Source organism: Zingiber officinale, chromosome 2B, assembly GCF_018446385.1.
Source record: "Zingiber officinale cultivar Zhangliang chromosome 2B, Zo_v1.1, whole genome shotgun sequence".
NCBI classification, from domain to species: domain Eukaryota; kingdom Viridiplantae; phylum Streptophyta; class Magnoliopsida; order Zingiberales; family Zingiberaceae; genus Zingiber; species Zingiber officinale.
This window is the reverse complement of record NC_055989.1, coordinates 154671973-154691516: the sequence shown is the minus strand read 5'-3', so window position 1 is coordinate 154691516 and position 19544 is coordinate 154671973. Positions and strand designations below refer to the sequence as shown.

The following is a 19544-nucleotide window of genomic DNA, read 5'->3' as shown; positions in this document are numbered from 1 at the left end:
AGCATCATATAAAAGAAGAGTCAGGGCTGGAGCTTCAAACACAACTCAGAACTGAAGACTTGCTTTCTTGTGCTCCTACAACACCGCGATCTCCAACAAGTTTTCTTTCTCTGCTCTATTTCTTTTCATTGTCGGTATTTATTTTTCTAGCATTTCTGTACTTAACTGTTTGTAATCGAATATTCGAATTGCTAGTGGATTGCCTAACGAAAACACCCTTGTGTGCGGGCCTTGGAGTAGGAGTCGTCAAAGGCTCCGAACCAAGTAAATTGATTTTTGTGTTAGCATTGTTCTGACTTTGTCTTTTCCACTGCGTTTATTCTTTTCGAAATTTTTATAATCGATATTAACCCCCCCTAGTCGAAATTAACGATCCAACATAAAGGATGTATGGATATCGAAGAAGCGCGACTATTTTAATCATACTTAGATTTACTGAAATAAAGTTACTATTAGAATTGCTTAAAGGTAATAACTAGAGGGATCGATTTTTCTACTACATATATTTATTATTTTTTAAAAAATCCTTACAAAATGATGAGAAATTGTATTGGATTCGAACTCAAAGGAAATAGTACAACCAATCTAGGAGCGATACGAAAATATTACAAGTAAATTCTTAAAACATATATACATATAATTTAAAATGTGAAAATATCTTAATACATTATAAAGTTACTATACAGGTCATTTAGCGTGTGATATGAACATATTTAAAAAAAAATTATTACTTCTTTTAATATGCTTTTAAATATATTTTTTTCGACGGAAACGAAATAATCAGAGGAATAAATAAGAGGAAAAATTTAAATAAATTATTTATAATCTGAACCCCATCATCGATTTTTCCGCGTATCCCCTATAAACCATCACTCGAGATCTGGCCTCTCGTCATTTCCTCCTCGTGGGATCGGAGATCGGAGATCGGAGATCGTGATCGTCCCATCTCATTTCAGTCGCTCTTCCGCTTCGCAATCCTAGTAAATCCGTCGCCGATGACGAGCAAACGTAAGATTCTTCCCCCCATCCGTCGCCCCTTCAGCTTTCACTGTGTCCCAGCTGCTGTTTACGCGAAGCAAAAACAGGTGACTTGCCATCTTTTCCCTTCTCTTTTTTTGAACTGTTACTTCACTCCGGTGGACGGAAAGTGTTTCTGACGGTTGGGTGCTGTGGATCTTCATCGTCCTTCCCATCTGCAGCGGCGGCTCAGTCGAGGTAGATCTGGGTGGAGGCGGCGGCTCAGTTGGGGTGGAGGGAGATGCTAACATAGGTCGGGGTTAAGGTTTTACCGAGGTAGGTCCAGGTGGAGTCGACGGCGACGGCCCAGTCTGTGTGGAGGGAACCGCTTGGCCACATACTCGGACAGGAATGTCCTCGTTGATCTGCAGTCTTGTCCGAGTGAATAGGCCGCTCGGCGCCTCCACTCTCTTAGGCAGACTCGTGAGCGTCGGAAACCCGACCGGTGGTCGAGCTGTTTCTGCGCCGCTTCGGGTGAGGTCGTGGCCGATCAGCCGGGTGCATCCCGATCGGCCACACCCTTAGGTTGATTACCTCGGCTCTGACCTTCATGTGTCACTGGCCTCTGTCCCGTACGGGACTCCACTCTTACTGTCGGATCACGTGTCTTCCCCTCAAGTTTAGTCGAAGGAGACAGTAAGTTCGACTGTCTGGACTATTAGCTTGATGGCGCGCGGCCGCTCTGCCACTAATGTGGATGTTTATCCGATCGGGCATTATGCAGGTGCAATGGCCGCTCAATAGCATGTCTGCAAGGACTTGGAAGGTTTTTTGCTTGCTGGTGGTTGTCCCGCCGACCCAACGTTGGTCAATGCTGACGTCTGCAGGATATCCTCGGAATTCGTGCAAATTTTTGCCATTAAGGCCGAGCATGTGGCCACTGCTGCGTATTAAATGCGCTCCTATGAGTGGGCGACGTGTGGCGGCGCCGCCTCCACCGCACGATCAGCCCGTACGATTGATGTGACCTCAGGCTTTTTTGAATTTGGACGATGAGATTTGATCCTCGAACCAGGTGACTTGGATCCGACGGCTTGGAGGGATCGAGCCCAACCTATATAAAACCTTCCTCCTCCTCTGCCGCATTCTGCTGCTCGTGTTTTCGAAGCCTCTTGTCTGCATTTAGTGATCCGGCGAACTCGTTCTTCAGCACTCCGGCCCCTCGCCTCCTTCTTCGATCATCCTTTTCTCTGTAAGGCCTCTCTGCTCCCTGCTTCTTTGTTCTTTCGCGTTTTTCTTTGCACTCTAGCAGTGTCCGTGCTTCTTTGGCACTGTTCCGATTATCCCTTTATCGACTCTTCTGCCCTTTATCGACTCTTCCGCCTTTTCTTTTCTTACTGTTCTAGCGATGGCAAGCTCGTCACAACCGTCCGACCTTGCTCCTGGCCTCTGGTATACTGCCATGGAGAGTCGGTTCGATGTTGTTGACGCGTCGAGCCTCGTCCGCACCTTCGAACTTCCCCCTGACCATAAATTAATAATAGCTACTCCCTCCGATCGGCCTCATGACCCGCCGACCGACACTACTTGTTTCTTCCGAGATCAGTTTGTAGCTGGTCTGCGTTTTCCCTTACATCCATTCATCATTGAAATATGTAATTATTTTCCCTCCCGCTCGGCCAACTCGTTCCAAACTTGTTTAGATTGCTGTGAGACGTAGTTGTCTTATTTAGGTTGCACGACATCCCTTTAGTTCCCAAGACTTTCCATTACTTCTACTATCCCAAACAGTCCGAGTGGGATACTTTCCTTTTTCAATCTCGGATCGGCCTTGTCTTCTTCGACAAAATGCCCACCTCTAATAAATTCTGGAAAGAATACTTTTTCTTTCTGCGTTTGCCCGAGTTGCCGCCCTTCCAAACCAAAGGCAGACCGCCGTACCCCCTCCACCAGTGCTCAGAAAATACAAGAGTCAGCCGGACTACCTTCACGCAGCCAACATGCTGGCCGACCAAAATTTCAACATCCACAAACTGCTCTGTGAAGGCGTGTTATACATATTCGGGCTAAGTCTGATTCGCTCGAAACTTCCGAGCAGCATGGGTAAGAGCTTTCTTGATCCTTTTTTCCTTTTAATCTAACTGATTTGTTTTCAATTTCTACAGCTGACATCATGATGCGTGCTCGCGCTACCGAGCGGATGAGGTTGAGGGCGGCCGATATTGAAGCGACAGCTGCTAAGGAGATGGCCGACCTTGGCATTGCGCCGGTCGGCTCTCACGAAGGTGAGAGCGGCGAAGCACCTTCTGTTGTTGGTGGATCGCTGCAACCGAAGCTGTGGGCGATGCTACTTCGTCCGCTAGACTTCTTTCTATTCAAGATGAGGACGCAGAGCTCTCGGCCGAGGATGCTCCTTTGATAATCCGCAAACGGCGCCGGACGGAGATACCCGCCCAGTTTGCTACGCCCGCGGAACAGGTGTCTGAGCAAGCCGGCGTTCCTTCTGCAGGGGTTGACTTGGCTTCGGCTTCAGTCGAAGCAATTTCCTCGGATCGAACTCCTTCACAGCTCGATCCAACGGTAGATCTGATTGAAGCACAACCGGTCGGTTATCTGCCCCCGGCCCGTCGACGTATTCGTCGCTCCGGTATCACTTCTGCTCCGATCGGCCAGTCCTCCGGTCCGACTCTAGAGTTTAACGTCGCTGCTCGATAGTCTTCGGGTCGGGGGGTTTATAGTCGCCGGTCCAACTCTAGAGTTTAACGTCGCCGCTCGACGGTTTGATGGAGCTTAGCCGTTCGACGCCAATTTGTATACCCTTGTGCCTTATGATTTCATTCCTGCAGCCAAAGGGTACAGGAGAACGAAAATATACATAAATGATTACATTGGCGCACCTTTCACCTAGCCCGGTACAGCTGGAGATAGACAACGCTCCATGGTCGTTCTAACTGTCGTCCGTCTTCATCTTCCAGGTAGTAGGCGTCTGATCGGAGCTTCTCGATGACCCGGAAGGGTCCCGCCCAAGGAGCCTCCAGCTTGCTCACGTCGCCGACCGACTTCACCTTCTTCCACACTAAGTCGCCGACCTGGAATGCTCTGGGGATTACTCGCCTGTTGTAATTCTGCTTCATACGCTTCCGGTATGCCATTAACCGGACGGCTGCCTTGGCACGCGTCTCGTCTATCAAATCCAACTCTAGTTGTCTCCAATTGGCGTTATCCGAGTAGTACCATTGCACCCGATCAGATTCTATCCCAACCTCCACAGTAACGACAGCCTCTCCTTCGTACACCAAGTGGAAAGGCATGACCCCCGTTCTTTCCTTAGGGGTGGTACGGATCGCCCATAATACGCCTGGAAGTTCATCTACCCAGCTGCCCCCTGTTGGTGCAACCTTAGGTCAAGGTTGACCTGGTTGACCCGACTCGAGTTGACCTGACTCGAGTTATATTTTGATGTTTGACGAAAACAGAAGAGTTGTATTTTGATGGGAGATTGTTGGTGCAACCTTGGGTCAAGGTTGACCAGACATCTGGGAAAAGTCCAAGCAGGGAGCTTGGCACGGGAAAAGTCCAAGTATGGAGACTTGGCACGGAAAAGTCCAAGCAGGGAGCTTGGCATGGGAAAAGTCCAAGCAGGGACTTGGCACGGAAGAGTCCAAGTATGGGAGCTTGGCATGTGGAAGTCGGAGAGGGCTTGGTAGCTCGTTCTCTGGACTATGGTCAGAGAGGGCTCGGTAGCTCGTTCTCTGGACCTGACGAAGTCGGAGAGGGCTCGGTAGCTCGTTCTCTGGACTATGGTCAGAGAGGGCTCGGTAGCTCGTTCTCTGGACCTAACGAAGTCGGAGAGGGCTTGGTAGCTCGTTCTCCGGACTAGGTCAGAGAGGGCTCGGTAGCTCGTTCTCTGGACCTGACGAAGTCGGAGAGGGCTCGGTAGCTCGTTCTCCAAACTAGGTCAGAGAGGGCTTGGTAGCTCGTTCTCTGGACCGGACGAAGTCGGAGAGGGCTCGGTAGCTCGTTCTCCGGACTAGGTCAGAGAGGGCTCGGTAGCTCGTTCTCTAGACCAGGAAGGCAGATAGAAAATCCTAGTGAGTGAAGCTAGGTGAAAGTGAAAGTCCCGGCGAGTGAAGCTAGGCAATTGGAAAAAGTCCTGGTGAGTGAAGCCAGGCAGATTGGAAATCCTGGTGAGTGAAGCCAGGTGAAAACCCTAGTGAGTGAAGCTAGGTGAAAGTGAAAGTCCTGGTGAGTGAAGTCAGGCAGTTGGGAAGTCCTGGTGAGTGAAGCCGGGCAAGGAAAAATCCAGATGGATCAAGGCTGATCGGACATCTGGTGTTGAGAAGGTCAAGTAGGTCAAGGGAGTGGCCGGATACTTGGCACGAAGAGAAAAGTCCAAGTGGGTCAAAGGGATTGACCGGACACTTAGTGAGGAGTCTTAGCAGGTCAAGGGAGTGACCGGATGCTAAGCATGATGTACCAACTGGTCAAGGTTGACTGGATGTTGGTTTGGGAGACTTGGGACTTGGTTTGGGCAAAAACCAAGCTCTGGATCGATCAGTGGATCGATCCAGCGATATGCCGGGTATCTGATCGGTCTGGTAATCGATCAGATAACGATCAGTGGCTTACTGAGGTTCTTCTGATCGGTCTGGAGACCGATCAGAGACGAGGCCAACTCTCACAGAGAGTTGGCTGATCGGTCTGGGGACCGATCAGCCTAGAGCCTGATCGGTCCACAGACCGATCAGAGCACAATCAGTGGCTCTGTGAGATATGGCTGATCGGTCTGGGGACCGATCAGACTAGAGCCTGATCGGTCCCCATGATCGATCAGAGAGGCTCTGGACCGATCAGGGTGGAGCCTGATCGGTCCAGGTCCTAGCCGTTGCGACACAACGGCTAGTCTTCTTCGTTGTCTTTCGCAGGTTATAAAAGGAGATCGAGGGCTTCTACAGATCTTCTTCTTCTAACTTCCTCTTCTTCCTACTGACTGCTGAAGTATTTTCTGCTTGAGCTCTGTTGAGCTCTTCTTCGCTGAAGTTCCGCGTGAGTTTCCCTCAGCTGGGACTTCAACTGAATAGTTGGTGCTGTGGTTGGATTCCCGTGAAGTTGTTGCTTCATCCAGTCGACAAGAAGGCAAGCTAGGGTTATTATATTTTTGTATTGTACTTAGTTTCCTGCTGTATTCTTGTACTCCTGTTTATTTTGCTATTGCCAGACATTGTGGCGAGGTTTCTCCACCCACAAGGAGTATTTATTAGCCGGTTCTCCGGGGACTCATCCACCGACAGATTGATAGGGCTCGTCCACCTTACGGACACGCCGAGGAGTAGGAGTTTCATCTCCGAACCTCGTTACATCGACGCGTGTTGAGGTTTGATTTCTTCGCCTTGTTTCTTTGTTTTATTTTCCGCTGCGCTAACCTTGGTTTGTAGAAAGAAACGAACGATTTGGGGTCGGCTATTCACACCCCCCCTCTCTAGCCACGACCGTTGATCCTAACAAGTGGTATCAGAGCGAGGTCGCTCTTCGTTGGATCAACACCCGGGGGAGCACGAGCTAGAGAATGGAGTTATTTGGAGAAGACGTCACGATTCCACCCTTCTACGATTGCGACGACTTCGCGTTTTGGAAGGTAAGAATGAAGTACTTTCTTATGACTAACCTTGAAAATTGGAGTTGTGTTCAATTATGTTCAAGCCTCCAATGGACAAGAAAGGAGAAACCCTAGAGAAGAAGGAGTGGACCAAGGAACAAGTCCACCAATCCCTAGTCAACGATGAGGTATTGAAAATTTTTGAATTTTCTTTACCTAATGATGTTTTGTGTAGGATAGGTGGATATAACGATGCCAAGGAGTTATGGAACAACTTGGCAAAGTTCCATGAGGAGAACTCCACTTCAAGTCATGAAGAGGAGTCAAGTGAGCCAAGTAGCTCACTTCATGGAGGAATGGATTTAGAAGTTGAGGGCCACTCAACATCTAAAGAAGAAGAGGAGGAGAGTTCTTCTTCAAGTTCGGAGCAAGAAGAAGAAGCTTCTACCTCCGGAAGGGATGAAGGAGAGAGCTCACATCCATCCTCAACCCTAGGTAACTCAAGCCATTTAATTTCAAATAAATTACACATAATGTGCTTTGAGTGTAGGGAATTTGGGCATTACAAGAGTAAATGTCCAAAGAGGGTTAGAAAGACTCCACCGGCGCCAAAGGTCAAGGAAGCCGGAGTCCCAATACGCAAGGGCAAGGAGCACGTGGTGTGCTTCCAATGCAAGCAAAGGGGACACTATAGGAGCCAATGTCCGAGGGGGAGGCAATCTCACAAGGACAAGAGACCGAGCACATCGATAGGAGGAGCTAAGGCAAACCCTAAGGTAATCTCTAAGGCACATTCTTGCAATTCTAGTAGGATGCATGCTAGTAGCCTTATTATTATTGTCAATAATAACAAGCATGATAATCCTAGAAACCAATACATGTGCTTAGGTGCCAAGCATGTTAGTCTAGGTAAGGACAACACTAGAAATACCAACCCTAGGATTAATTCATCTAAGGTTAAGGAAAATCTAGGTAGAAACCCCAAAACAACTAGACACATGCCTAGGAATACCTCAAAGAAAAATTAAAAATTAAAAATTGAGATATTAGAGAAGGAGAATCAAGTCTTGAGGTCAAGACTTGATACTTTGGAAAAGGCTCTTAAGAACTTAGAGAAGTCATCTCTAGGGTTTAAGGGTCAAAAACTAATGTCCAAGGACAAGAAAGGTTTGGGTCACAAACCTAAGTCCCAAGTGGTCAAGCCCACTTATCATAATGTTCCATTCGATTATGGAACAAAATCTAGGGCTAGGAAGACCATCACTAAGGTCACAAGGGGAGTCACCCCTAGGGTGGATCTTGATGAGTCCCAAATGACCAAGGTTTTAAAGCCTAGGAGGGTCATTAGGAGGGTTGTTAGGGAAGTCATCCCTAGTGAATATTTAGTGAACCCAATGAGCTCCAATAGGTATTGGGTTCCTAGGAGCGTGATTTCATCACGCTAGATGAGTTAGGGTGTGTCAACCTTACTTGAATAGGTAGTTAACCTAATCATGGCAAAAGGTGGCACTTTAGGAATTTTCAAGGTGTAATCAAGCCTTGAAAATGAAATGGAAAGTTATTCCCAAGGTGATTAGAATGTGCCAATCACATTTGAGGAGTTTTCTAGAGTCAATCTAATTGGCACATAGTGTTCTAAAAATCTTTAGTATATGATTTTAGATCTATTACACTTAGGAATATAGAACCTATGGCAAAATGATCAAAACTATCAAAAATGACAACTAAGGCTAGAATTAGGTATCTTCTATACCTTTACATGTTATTTGTCATATATTGTTTGCCATATGTCATGTCATGACATCATATTTAATTTAGTATCATTTGAAATGTCATGATAATGCTTAGGTTATTTATATGTCATGCCTTATTTAAGTTTCATACCTTATGCCATGACATCATGACATTGGCACATATGTTCACTTATGATATTATTTTATGCCATGTCATCATCTCTTGCATGTATAATCAATTAAATTGATTTAAGGACAAAAACACAATTTGATATGGAGATCAAATTGTGGTTTAGAAAATGCATGAGAACTTAGTTTAAGATAACCTAGACCCATATCTCACATCAAAATTGACTTGAATGTGTTTGATACACCTTAGATGTGTGTGAGATATTAAGATGATGAGTTAGGATCAAGGTGCATAGTTCTTGTACCTAGATGAGCCTAATTCTAAATAGGGGGATCATAGGGAAAGCTTGTGTACAAGTCATGTATATTTAGCCCTAAGATTGTGGTCCTAAATTAAATGGTTTAAAATCATTTTAAAATTGATTTGAAAAACCTTGATGAAGCTTTTCTAGTGATAGCATTCATCATTGAACAAGTGATACAAAGAGTGATTAACTTTGAGCTATTTCAAAGACTTTTGAACTTTGTATCAATATTTGAAAATGGAAGTTATTTTCATAGAAAACTATTTTTCCATGATAGTATATGTTATGAGGAATGTATCCTCAAAGTTTTACAATTTTTAGAATTTTCTGTGATTTTCTAGAGGTTTCTGAATTTCGGGAGAAGAAAAATTCAGAAATTAGAAATCAGAGGTCGTGGACCGATCAGGAGGTTCCCTGATCGGTCCAGGTCTGTGTGGATCGGTCACTGGACCGATCCAGAGGGAGCCTGATCGGTCTGGTGACCGATCAGGGCGTGCCAAATTGCTGAAATTCAACAGTTTTGTCTGAAATTTCAGTTGGGAGTTGGTGTTTTGGATTTCTAAAGGCTTGAAACTCTCCAAGACATTGTTGGTGCAATGGTCAAGGGGGAGTTGACCTTTAGGGGGAGTTTTACCTATTAGTCAAGGGGGAGTTGACTTTTAGGGGGAGTTTTTACTCCTAAAGACTTGAGTGATATGGGATTATCACTAAGTTAATTGATGACCTTAGTATCAAGGGGGAAATTAAGGGTTTCAATGAAATGTATGAGACCTTCATTAGAAAGAAACTCTTGACCTTGATTCACTCTTTTTGATGTGTGTCAAAAAGGGGGAGAGTGTAGGTTTGGGGAGAATGTTCAAGGAAGAACATTAGAAAACCTAAGTTAGGTTATGGTTTTGTCAAATATCAAAAAGGGGGAGATTGTTGGTGCAACCTTAGGTCAAGGTTGACCTGGTTGACCCGACTCGAGTTGACCTGACTCGAGTTGTATTTTGATGTTTGACGAAAACAGAAGAGTTGTATTTTGATGGGAGATTGTTGGTGCAACCTTGGGTCAAGGTTGACCAGACATCTGGGAAAAGTCCAAGCAGGGAGCTTGGCACGGGAAAAGTCCAAGTATGGAGACTTGGCACGGAAAAGTCCAAGCAGGGAGCTTGGCATGGGAAAAGTCCAAGAAGGGACTTGGCACGGAAGAGTCCAAGTATGGGAGCTTGACATGTGGAAGTCGGAGAGGGCTTGGTAGCTCGTTCTCCGGACTATGGTCAGAGAGGGCTCGGTAGCTCGTTCTCTGGACCTGACGAAGTCGGAGAGGGCTCGGTAGCTCGTTCTCCGGACTATGGTCAGAGAGGGCTCGGTAGCTCGTTCTCTGGACCTGACGAAGTCGGAGAGGGCTCGGTAGCTCGTTCTCCAGACTAGGTCAGAGAGGGCTTGGTTTCTCGTTCTTTGGACCGGACGAAGTCGGAGAGGGCTCGGTAGCTCGTTCTCCGGACTAGGTCAGAGAGGGCTCGGTAGCTCGTTCTCTAGACCAAGAAGGCAAATAGAAAATCCTAGTGAGTGAAGCTAGGTGAAAGTGAAAGTCCCGGTGAGTGAAGCCAGGCAGTTGGAAAAAGTCCTGGTGAGTGAAGCCAGGCAGATTGGAAATCCTGGTGAGTGAAGCCAGGTGAAAACCCTAGTGAGTGAAGCTAGGTGAAAGTGAAAGTCCTGGTGATTGAAGCCAGGCAGTGGGAAAGTCCTGGTGAGTGAAGCCAGGCAGTTGGTGAAAGTCCTGGTGAGTGAAGCCAGGCAAGGGAAAGTCCTGGTGAGTGAAGCCAGACAGTTGGGAAGTCCCGGTGAGTGAAGCCGGGCAAGGAAAAATCTAGATGGATCAAGGCTGATCGGACATCTGGTGTTGAGAAGGTCAAGTAGGTCAAGGGAGTGACCGGATACTTGGCACGAAGAGAAAAGTCCAAGTGGGTCAAAGGGATTGACCGGACACTTAGTGAGGAGTCTTAGCAGGTCAAGGGAGTGACCGGATGCTAAGCATGATGTACCAACTGGTCAAGGTTGACTGGATGTTGGTTTGGGAGACTTGGGACTTGGTTTGGGCAAAAACCAAGCTCTGGATCGATCAGTGGATCGATCCAGCGATACGCCGGGTATCTGATCGGTCTGGTGACCGATCAGATAACGATCGTGGCTTACTGAGGTTCTTCTGATCGGTCTGGAGACCGATCAGAGACGAGGCCAACTCTCACAGAGAGTTGGCTGATCGGTCTGGGGACCGATCAGCCTAGAGCCTGATCGGTCCACAGACCGATCAGAGCACGATCAGTGGCTCTGTGAGATATGGCTGATCGGTCTGGGGACCGATCAGACTAGAGCCTGATCGATCCCCATGACCGATCAGAGAGGCTCTGGACCGATCAGGGTGGAGCCTGATCGGTCCAGGTCCTAGCCGTTGCGACACAACGGCTAGTCTTCTTCGTTGTCTTTCGCAGGTTATAAAAGGAGATCGAGGGCTTCTACAGATCTTCTTCTTCTAACTTCCTCTTCTTCCTACTGACTGCTGAAGTATTTTCTGCTTGAGCTCTGTTGAGCTCTTCTTCGCTGAAATTCCGCGTGAGTTTCCCTCGGCTGGGACTTCAACTGGACAGTTGGTGCTGTGGTTGGATTCCCGTGAAGTTGCTGCTTCATCCAGTCGACAAGAAGGTAAACTAGGGTTATTACATTTTTGTATTGTACTTAGTTTCCTGCTGTATTCTTGTACTCCTGTTTATTTTGCTGTTGCAAGACATTGTGGCGAGGTTTCTCCACCCACAAAGAGTATTTATTAGCCGGTTCTCCGGGGACTCATCCATCGACGGATTGATAGGGCTCGTCCACCTTACGGACACGCCGAGGAGTAGGAGTTTCATCTCTGAACCTCGTTACATCGACGCGTGTTGAGGTTTGATTTCTCCACCTTGTTTCTTTGTTTTATTTTCCGCTGTGCTAACCTTGGTTTGTAGAAAGAAACGAACGATTTGGGGTCGGCTATTCACACCCCCCCTCTCTAGCCGCGACCGTCGATCCTAACACCCCCGACATGGTCAAGCCGGACTCGAAGAATCCGAAGGATCTCTCGATTGGCGACTTCAGCCTGCCCGTTGCTCTGCGGATAGGCCACGGAGGTGAAGTGTTGCTGAATGTCATATCCCTCGCATCGTTCTCGGAGCTGCTGTTTGATGAATTACCGCCCATTGTCGGACACGAGCCGACGTGGAATGTCGAATCGGCATATTATATGCTGCCAGATGAACTTCTCGACCATCTACTTGGTTATTTTCGCCAGCGGCTCGGCCTCTACCTGCTTTTAGAAATAGTATACCGCCACTAGTAAAACTTCCGCTGTCCGGTCGCCATGGGGAAGGGTCCCACAATATCCATGCCCCAATGGTCGAACGGGCAGGATACTACAGAGGCCTTCATCTCCTCCGTTGGCCGATGGGAGAAGTTGTGATATCTGTAATAGGAAAGGCAAGTGGCGACGGTCCGAGCGGCGCCTTCCTGGAGGGTCGGCCAGAAATATCTGGCTAGTAGGATCTTGCTTGCTAACGACCGCCCGCCCGAGTGTCCTCCGCAGGATCCTTGATGCACTTCCTTTAGTATATATTCCGCGTCTTCCTAGCTGACACACTTTAACAGCGAACGAGAGAAAGCCTTCTTGTAGAGCTGATCCCCGATGAGGGTGAACCGACCCGCTCTCCTTCTTAGCAGCTTTGCCTCAGACCGATCGGACGAAGCAACCCCTGATCGAAGAAATTCCACTATGTCCGTCCTCTAGTCGCTCGGGAATGCGAGGCCCTCCATCCTGTCAATGTGAGCCACCAAGGATACCTGTTTGATCGGTTGTTGGGAGACGATCGGTGTTATCGAACTTGCCAGCTTTGCCAACTCATCTGTCGTCTGATTCTTCGCTCGGGAGATCTTCTATATGACAACCTCGTCGAAGTTGGTTTTGAGCTTGTCGAAGGCCTCCGCGTATAGCTTCAGCCTTGTGTTGTTGATCTCGAAGGCTCCCAAGAGCTACTGAGCGGGCAACTGCGAGTCTGAATAAATTAAGACCTTTCTGGCTCCTACGTGCCGAGTGGCCTGCAATCTTGCTATGAGGGCCTCATACTCCGCTTCGTTGTTGGTTGTGCCGTAATCCAGCCGAACAGCCAGATGCATCTACTCTTCTTGTGGCGAAATCAACAGAAGATCGATGCTGCTTCCCTGCCGCATGGCCGATCCGTCCACGTACACCCTCCAAGTGGCTTCGGTCTCGGGGTTCTGCACTTCGGTGATGAAATCCGCCAAGGTTTGTGCCTTAATTGTCGTCCGGGGCTGGTACTGTATATCAAACTCGCTGAGCTCGGTTGTCCATTTGATCAATCGTCCGGATGTCTCGGGGTTAAGAAGTACTCTTCCCTAAGGGTTGTTCGTCATTACGACGATTGTGTGCGCGAGAAAGTAGGGTCGGAGTCTCCGGGCGCGCGAGGACTAACGCGAAGGCAAACTTCTCGAGGCCAGTGTAGCGGGATTCAGCGTGTTGGTGCGGGAAGCAGCCGACGATCGAACTTGTGTTTTGATAATGACAAAGAATTCAAAGTTAAGATGTTTTGTATTCTAACAAGTCAACTTGAGGATTTCAGAAAAGTCCTAACTGCGGTTAGGCAAAGGAATAAAACCCTAGGGGGTGGTAACCCTAAGTCATAGGGGGTGGTAACCCTATGCGAAAAGTCTTGGCAGGTCGATGACTTCAGGCAAAAAGTCCTAGGGGGTGGTAACCCTAGGTGGAAAGTCCTGGTGTCGCGAACCAGGTGAAAGACTGGACTAGCCGGGAAGCGGATGTCCAGCAGAAAGTCCGGAAGTATCGAGTGTTGAGTAAAAGTCCAGTTGATCTGGAGGATCACACTGACAACAGGTAAATCTCCTGAGTGGAGTAGGTGAGGACGCGTTCCCCGTAGAGGGAACAGTAGGCGTCGAGTCGACCTAGGGTTTCCGGTCGGAAATCCGAAGTCAGACCCGGACAGTCCAGAGACTGTCTTAAACATTCTTTATTATCCGTACTGTTATTTTGTGCTAACTTTGTGTTGCAGGATGTTGTTTGGGACTAACATGTCTTGCAGGTACAAAATAACGAAGATTTGCCTCGGATGAACAGTGTTCGAGGCGCCTCCATGGGGCTTGGAGGCGCCTCGGGTTCAAAATCCTGAGCTGGCGCGAGGAACAGGCTTAAGGCGCCTTGGATAGGTTAAAGGCGCCTTAGACAGCTTGGAGGCGCCTTGAAGGGGTTTAAGGCGCCTTCAGGTCGCGGCAGTCAAAGGATTATCGCAGCGAGCAGATCGGGATAAAACTCTCGTTTAAGGCGCCTTGGAGCTTGTTTAAGGTGCCTTGAACACTGTTTATAAAGGGGGTTCGACCAGCAGCTCAGATCAACACATTCCAAGTCTTCCTTCTGCATTTAGCTGCTAACGAACTCATCCCGAAGTGCTGCAACTCGACAAAGACAACCCGGAGCTTCAAATTAGTATTTTTCATTGTCGGTATAAGATTGTTTACTGCATTACTTGTAAATCATCTTTGTATACTTTCGAACTTATAGTTGTTTCCCACCGGAAGCGATCAAGGATCGCGGGCCTTCGAGTAGGAGTCGCCTTAGGCTCCGAACGAAGTAAAACCGACCTGTGTCTTTGTGTTGTTTTCTTTATCTATTCCGCTGCGTTTTGTTTTTACTCCGATAAACAAACGAAATAGCCGCGAGCGCTATTCACCCCCCCCTCTAGCGCGATCTCGATCCAACACAGCGTCCTCTAGAATGTGATTCAGAAAATACACCGAGCCAACAGCATGCTCGGTCGAGGATAAGTATATGCGGAGCGGCTCGCCGATAGTCGGCTTGGTTAATACAGGTAAAAAGTTCAGATAATCCTTCAAAGCTTCAAACGTCCAGTTGCATTCTTCGTCCAACTGGAATTTGGTGGCTCGGCGAATAATCTTGAAAAAGGGCCGGCTCCGGTCGACCGTTTTGGAGATGAACCGCGAGAGAGCCGTTATCCGACTGGTAAGGCGCTGTACTTCCCTTAAATTCCTGGGAGGTGACATGTCCTGCAACGCCTTTACCTTGCTGGGGTTCGCCTCTATGCCCCGCTCGATGACGATATAGCCCAAAAAGCGACCACTCTTTGCTCCGAAGAGGCACTTATGAGGATTTAGCTTGACTCCGTACGTCCTCAGTGTATGGATGGTCTCTTCTATATTTGCACAAAGGTTGACCGCTCGGAGTAATTTAATAAGGATGTCATCAACATATATCTCCAAATTCCGCCCGATCTGCTTCCGGAACACCTTGTTCATGAGATGCTGATATGTGGCGCCGACGTTCTTCAGTCCAAACGGCATCACCCTGTAGCAGGTGCCGTCGGCCGTGATGAAACTTACTTTCTCTTGATCATCCTGGACGAGCGGGACTTGGTGATATCCCTGATAAGCATCCAACATGCATATCAGTTCGCATCCCGCAGTTGAGTCCACCATTTGGTCAATTCGGGGCAGAGGGTAAAAATCTTTCGGGCACGCCTTATTCATATCTCGAAAGTCGATGCAGACCCTCCACTTGTTTCCCGGCTTGGAGACCAGAACCACGTTTGCGAGCCAGTTCGGGAATTGCACTTCCCGTATATGGCCGGCCTCCAGAAGCTTCTCAATTTCCGTCCGGATGATCACGTTCTGCTCAGCGTTTAAGTCCCTTTTCCTTTGATTTACCAGTCGCACGTCCAGCCGGACATGGAGTTCGTGCTGCGCAACGTTCGGTGAGATGCCTGGTAGCTCGTGTGTTGACCACACAAAGACGTCGTGGTTACACCACAGGCACTTGATCAATTCTTCCTTTTGGCCTGCTTCCAGGTCGGATGCAATGAAGGTGGTGTCCTCCGGTTGACCATCATGTATCTGCACTTCTTCTTTGTCTTCAGAAACTAAAGTTGGAGGCTTTTCAGTTATGGCGTTTACCTCCAACCGTGGTGCTTTCCGAGCGGACCTTGACTCTGCTCGGACTATCTCCACATAGCATCGTCGAGCGGCCAGCTGATTTCCCCTAACTTCGCCCACCATGTCCTCCACGGGGAATTTGATCTTTTGACAAAAGGTTGAGACGATCGCCCGGAACTCATTGAGAGCCAGTCGGCCAAATATAACGTTGTAGGCGGACGGGGTGTCGACCACAATGAAGTTAGAGGTCCTCGTCCTTCGAAGCGGCTCGTCTCCTAGCAATATAGCCAGTCGGGTCTGGCCGACCGGTAGAACCTCGTTGCCGGTGAATTCATATAACGGAGTTGTCATTGGAAGCAGCTCGGCTCGGTCAATTTGAAGTTGGTCGAATGCTTTTTTGAAAATAATTTTGACCGAGCTGCCTGTGTCAATAAATATGCGATGAATAGTATAATTTGCTATTACCGCTCAGATGATGAGGGCGTCGTCGTGCGGCACTTCAACCCCTTCTAAGTCTTTGGGCCCGAAGCTGATCTCCGGTCCTTGCGCCCGTTCCTGGCTGCAGCCGACCGCATGGATACTGAGTTGTCGAGCGTGTGACTTCCTTGCGCGGTTGGAGTCACAGCCTGTCGGCCCAGTGTCGCTCGGCCATCTGACGCTGAGGTGGCTTGCTGTGCCAGCCGCTCGGCGTTAGCCTTTTGTTGCTGCTCCACTATCTTCACTGCCCGCGCCTGGATGAGCACGTCGAGCTCTTCTTGGGAGAGCGTCACGGTGTGTTGATGACCAACTTCTTCTATCGTCTCGACTCCGGATTCAGGTGTGTTCTCACAGACGACGCCAATTTGATCATGTCCGAGAGTCGAGGCGACGGACACTGGGGACGTGGCGCTCTCCATTGGCTCCGCGTAGACTGGGCTGACGTGGACTCCGGTGAACCTGCAACAAACCCGAGCCGGTAAGGGGATCCCGGTGACGGCCCTCCGACGCTCAAGTCAGGCGAGAAGAAATCAAATCAGAGTAACGAGGCAATGAGCTACAGTAGATGAGAATGCCTACCTCCGTCGAAGTCTGGAGGTCCTTATATAGGATCCCTGGGAGGCGCGCACACGCTTCTCGAGGCATGCACGCTTCCCAAAACATATCTCAAAATGAATGTGTCAGAAAAGTACGTCTGACGCCATACCTCAACCGTCCGAGCATATCTCTGACATGACAGTGGAAACTTCCACCGTACGATTCTCTGTCCGGTCCGGCCGCCGACTATGCTGTTCGTCGGCGGCACATGTCTCAAGAAGGATATCACCGTCTGTCCCCTTCATCCTTTTCCACACCCTTTGTCTGTTGCTGGTCCGAGCGGGAGAGGTGCTTGGACCCATTGTTGTCCGGGAGGGGACATGTATTGGACTGAGCGGGAAGGTCGCTCGGCCACATACTCGGATAGGAATGTCCTCGTTGATCTGTAGTCTTGTCTGAGTGAAGAGGTCGCTCAGCGCCTCCACGATCTTAGGCAGACTCGTGAGCGTCGGAAACCCGACCGGTGGTCGAGTTGTTTCTGCGCCGCTCCGAGCGCGGTCGTGGCCGATCAGCCGGGTGCCTTCTGATCGGCCACACCATTAGGTTGATTACCTCGGCTCTGACCTCCACGTGTCACTGGCCTCTGTCCCATACGGGACTCCACTCTTACTGCCAGATCACTAAATATTAGGTACTGATCACAATGCTGCATGCTAACATTTTGCTTGTATTTACAAATTCAGCATGACAAGTTATCAAAATGTTCAGGAAGTCTGTTTGGTGTATATGTTTATCAATATTATGAATCATTTGTACTTGTTTATATAAGAAATAACAAGTCTACAGTCAAGCTGGAGGGGAAATGTATATTCCAATGAGCTTGTAATAATGTTTTTAATTTGTCTTCAATAATTTCTCATTTGAAAAAAGTGTTTTAATCTTTTCCATGGTCTATATAGGTTGCCCCCATACCTTATTCAGCCATAACATCAAAAGCATCGGAAATACCTAATTCTGCCGGTTCAAACTTGATGAAATTAGGGAATCCTAGCTCTATGAGCATTGTAATGACTTTTTAATTTCTCTTCAATAATTTCTCATTTGAAAAGTGTTAACTTTTCCACGGTCCATAGGTTGTCATCATACTTGATTCATCAAAAGCATCGGAAATAACCAATTCTCCCAGTTCAAACTTAATGGAATTAGGGAATCCTAGCTCTATAAACATTGTGATAACTTTAATTCATCTTCCATAATTTCTCATTTGAAGTGTTTTAACTTTCCACGGTCTATAGGTTGCCCCTGTACCTGATTCTTCGACAACATCAGAAGCATTGGAAGTTCCCATGTCGCCCAGCCCAAACTTGATGGAATTAGGGAATCCTCGCTGTGTTCATTTGGCGGATGGACTTATCATTCAGGTACATTACGAGCAGTTAGTTTTTTTTTTTTATGGCTGAATTGTCGATTGCTTAAATTTTGTTTATAGTAGGCTGTTGCTGCTGCCGCAGCTGCTCAATCTCCTAAGAATGGAGCCAACTTTGATTGTCTCGTATCAAGAGAGGTAGGCTCGACATTGACATAACCTCCTTGTTTATCTGTCGTGCTAAAATCATATCTTCTACAAATCATATCGAAAGACAACAGGTTTCTTTTATTGACGTTGCTTTTTGACACTTGTACAATTGTTTGTCAAGCATCTTACATCACTGGGTTTCAAAGTATTGATGAAGAAAATATATATTCAATAAGAATTAGAATAGATTTGTTATTTATCTTGAAAACATATCTTCCCTTATATTACTTTAGAACTTTTGAAACTGCTGGTGCATCTTCTAATGGGTTGGTTTACCATAATCTCATTCTCAGCTTAACCAAAATCCATGCTTGAAGTCGATCCCAAATCATGGCAAATTATATGAATTTGTGGCTATGAAGTATGATACAAGTAGAAGTGATATTGTTTCATGCAATTCATGCTCCACTGAGTCCAGTTACGACAGTTCCATGTCCTCCGAATCCTTCGATGTGCAAAGGGAATTGCAGGAAATGAGGGAAGAACATGGAGAAGAATTGTCTACAGTTGGAGATATTTAAACACTTAACATCTCAAGAACATTCTGTGTCTATATTGCGTTGTTTTCGGTTTTTTGTTTTTTGGCTTCACATTCCATCCACTAAATAAATTCATGAAGCGTGGTAACTGCTGACCAGCAGTACAATTGTTATAGGTGTGTCTTGTATGAAAATTGAACCCCGGTTATTTAGGAATGTATTCGGCCTCTTACCCTCACATCATGCACTGGGGGCTGCTCTGTGTGTAGTTGTGTACATATATATTTGAGCGTTGGAAATGGTTATTGCATGTCAAGTTGAACAATGTTTGTGTTGGAAGAGGTTATAAAATTTGAATCTTAGATTCAAATTCTTTGGATTCGTTTCTTGTATTCAAATTTTTAAATCTGATCATAAAAATTCCAACTCTTGAAACTTTTTGAATTGGAGATTTATAATAATTTTTTCAAAACAAGCCGCTTATATTATTTTTCACTTTTTAACTAATATTAGGAAGAGGAAGAATTTCGAATCATGTAATGGATTTTTTTTACTGATTTTGATTGTTTTTAAATATAATTTTCTTCCGTCCTCCATGTTGCATTGAGTTCTTTCATCCTTTTAGTCGAGCTCTTCTATTGTCTCCCCCAAACTCTTTCATTGTCTACATCGAGTTCTTTTATTTTTTTTTCCATCTAGTTTGTGAGCTTAAGATCCTTATGAGCTTGTGGCTTTCTTTGAGTTCGTAGCGTCTTGAGTTTTTTT

The 19544-nt window shown here is 47.1% G+C and overlaps 1 protein-coding gene across 4 annotated transcripts; it reads left to right on the top strand.

Moving 5' to 3' along the window:
• The first annotated feature begins 898 nt into the window (after positions 1 to 898).
• Positions 899 to 19158, top strand: LOC122047994. 4 transcript variants are annotated; one of them, XR_006130701.1, is made up of 4 exons: positions 899 to 1085; positions 17684 to 18145; positions 18214 to 18288; positions 18594 to 19158. XR_006130701.1 is itself a non-coding variant. In XM_042609566.1 (4 exons), exons 1-4 carry the CDS (start codon positions 996 to 998, stop codon positions 18819 to 18821), a joined length of 516 nt encoding a protein of 171 aa, XP_042465500.1. In that variant the 5' UTR covers positions 907 to 995; the 3' UTR covers positions 18822 to 19158. The 4 variants fall into 4 exon arrangements, 2 of the variants coding, with proteins under 2 accessions (XP_042465500.1, XP_042465501.1); XR_006130702.1 differs by having other exon boundaries at positions 904 to 1085; positions 18020 to 18145; XM_042609566.1 differs by having other exon boundaries at positions 907 to 1085; positions 18020 to 18145; positions 18217 to 18288.
• Positions 19159 to 19544: the final 386 nt, after the last annotated feature.

Bases quoted from the DNA above. Each gene is read 5' to 3' on its own strand.
- LOC122047994 (XM_042609566.1), top strand. From the start codon at position 996: ATGACGAGCAAACGTAAGATTCTTCCCCCCATCCGTCGCCCCTTCAGC. The intron at 1,086-18,019 runs GTGACTTGCCAT...CACGGTCTATAG, and splicing joins TTTACGCGAAGCAAAAACAG to GTTGCCCCTGTACCTGATTC. The intron at 18,146-18,216 runs GTACATTACGAG...TGTTTATAGTAG, and splicing joins CGGATGGACTTATCATTCAG to GCTGTTGCTGCTGCCGCAGC.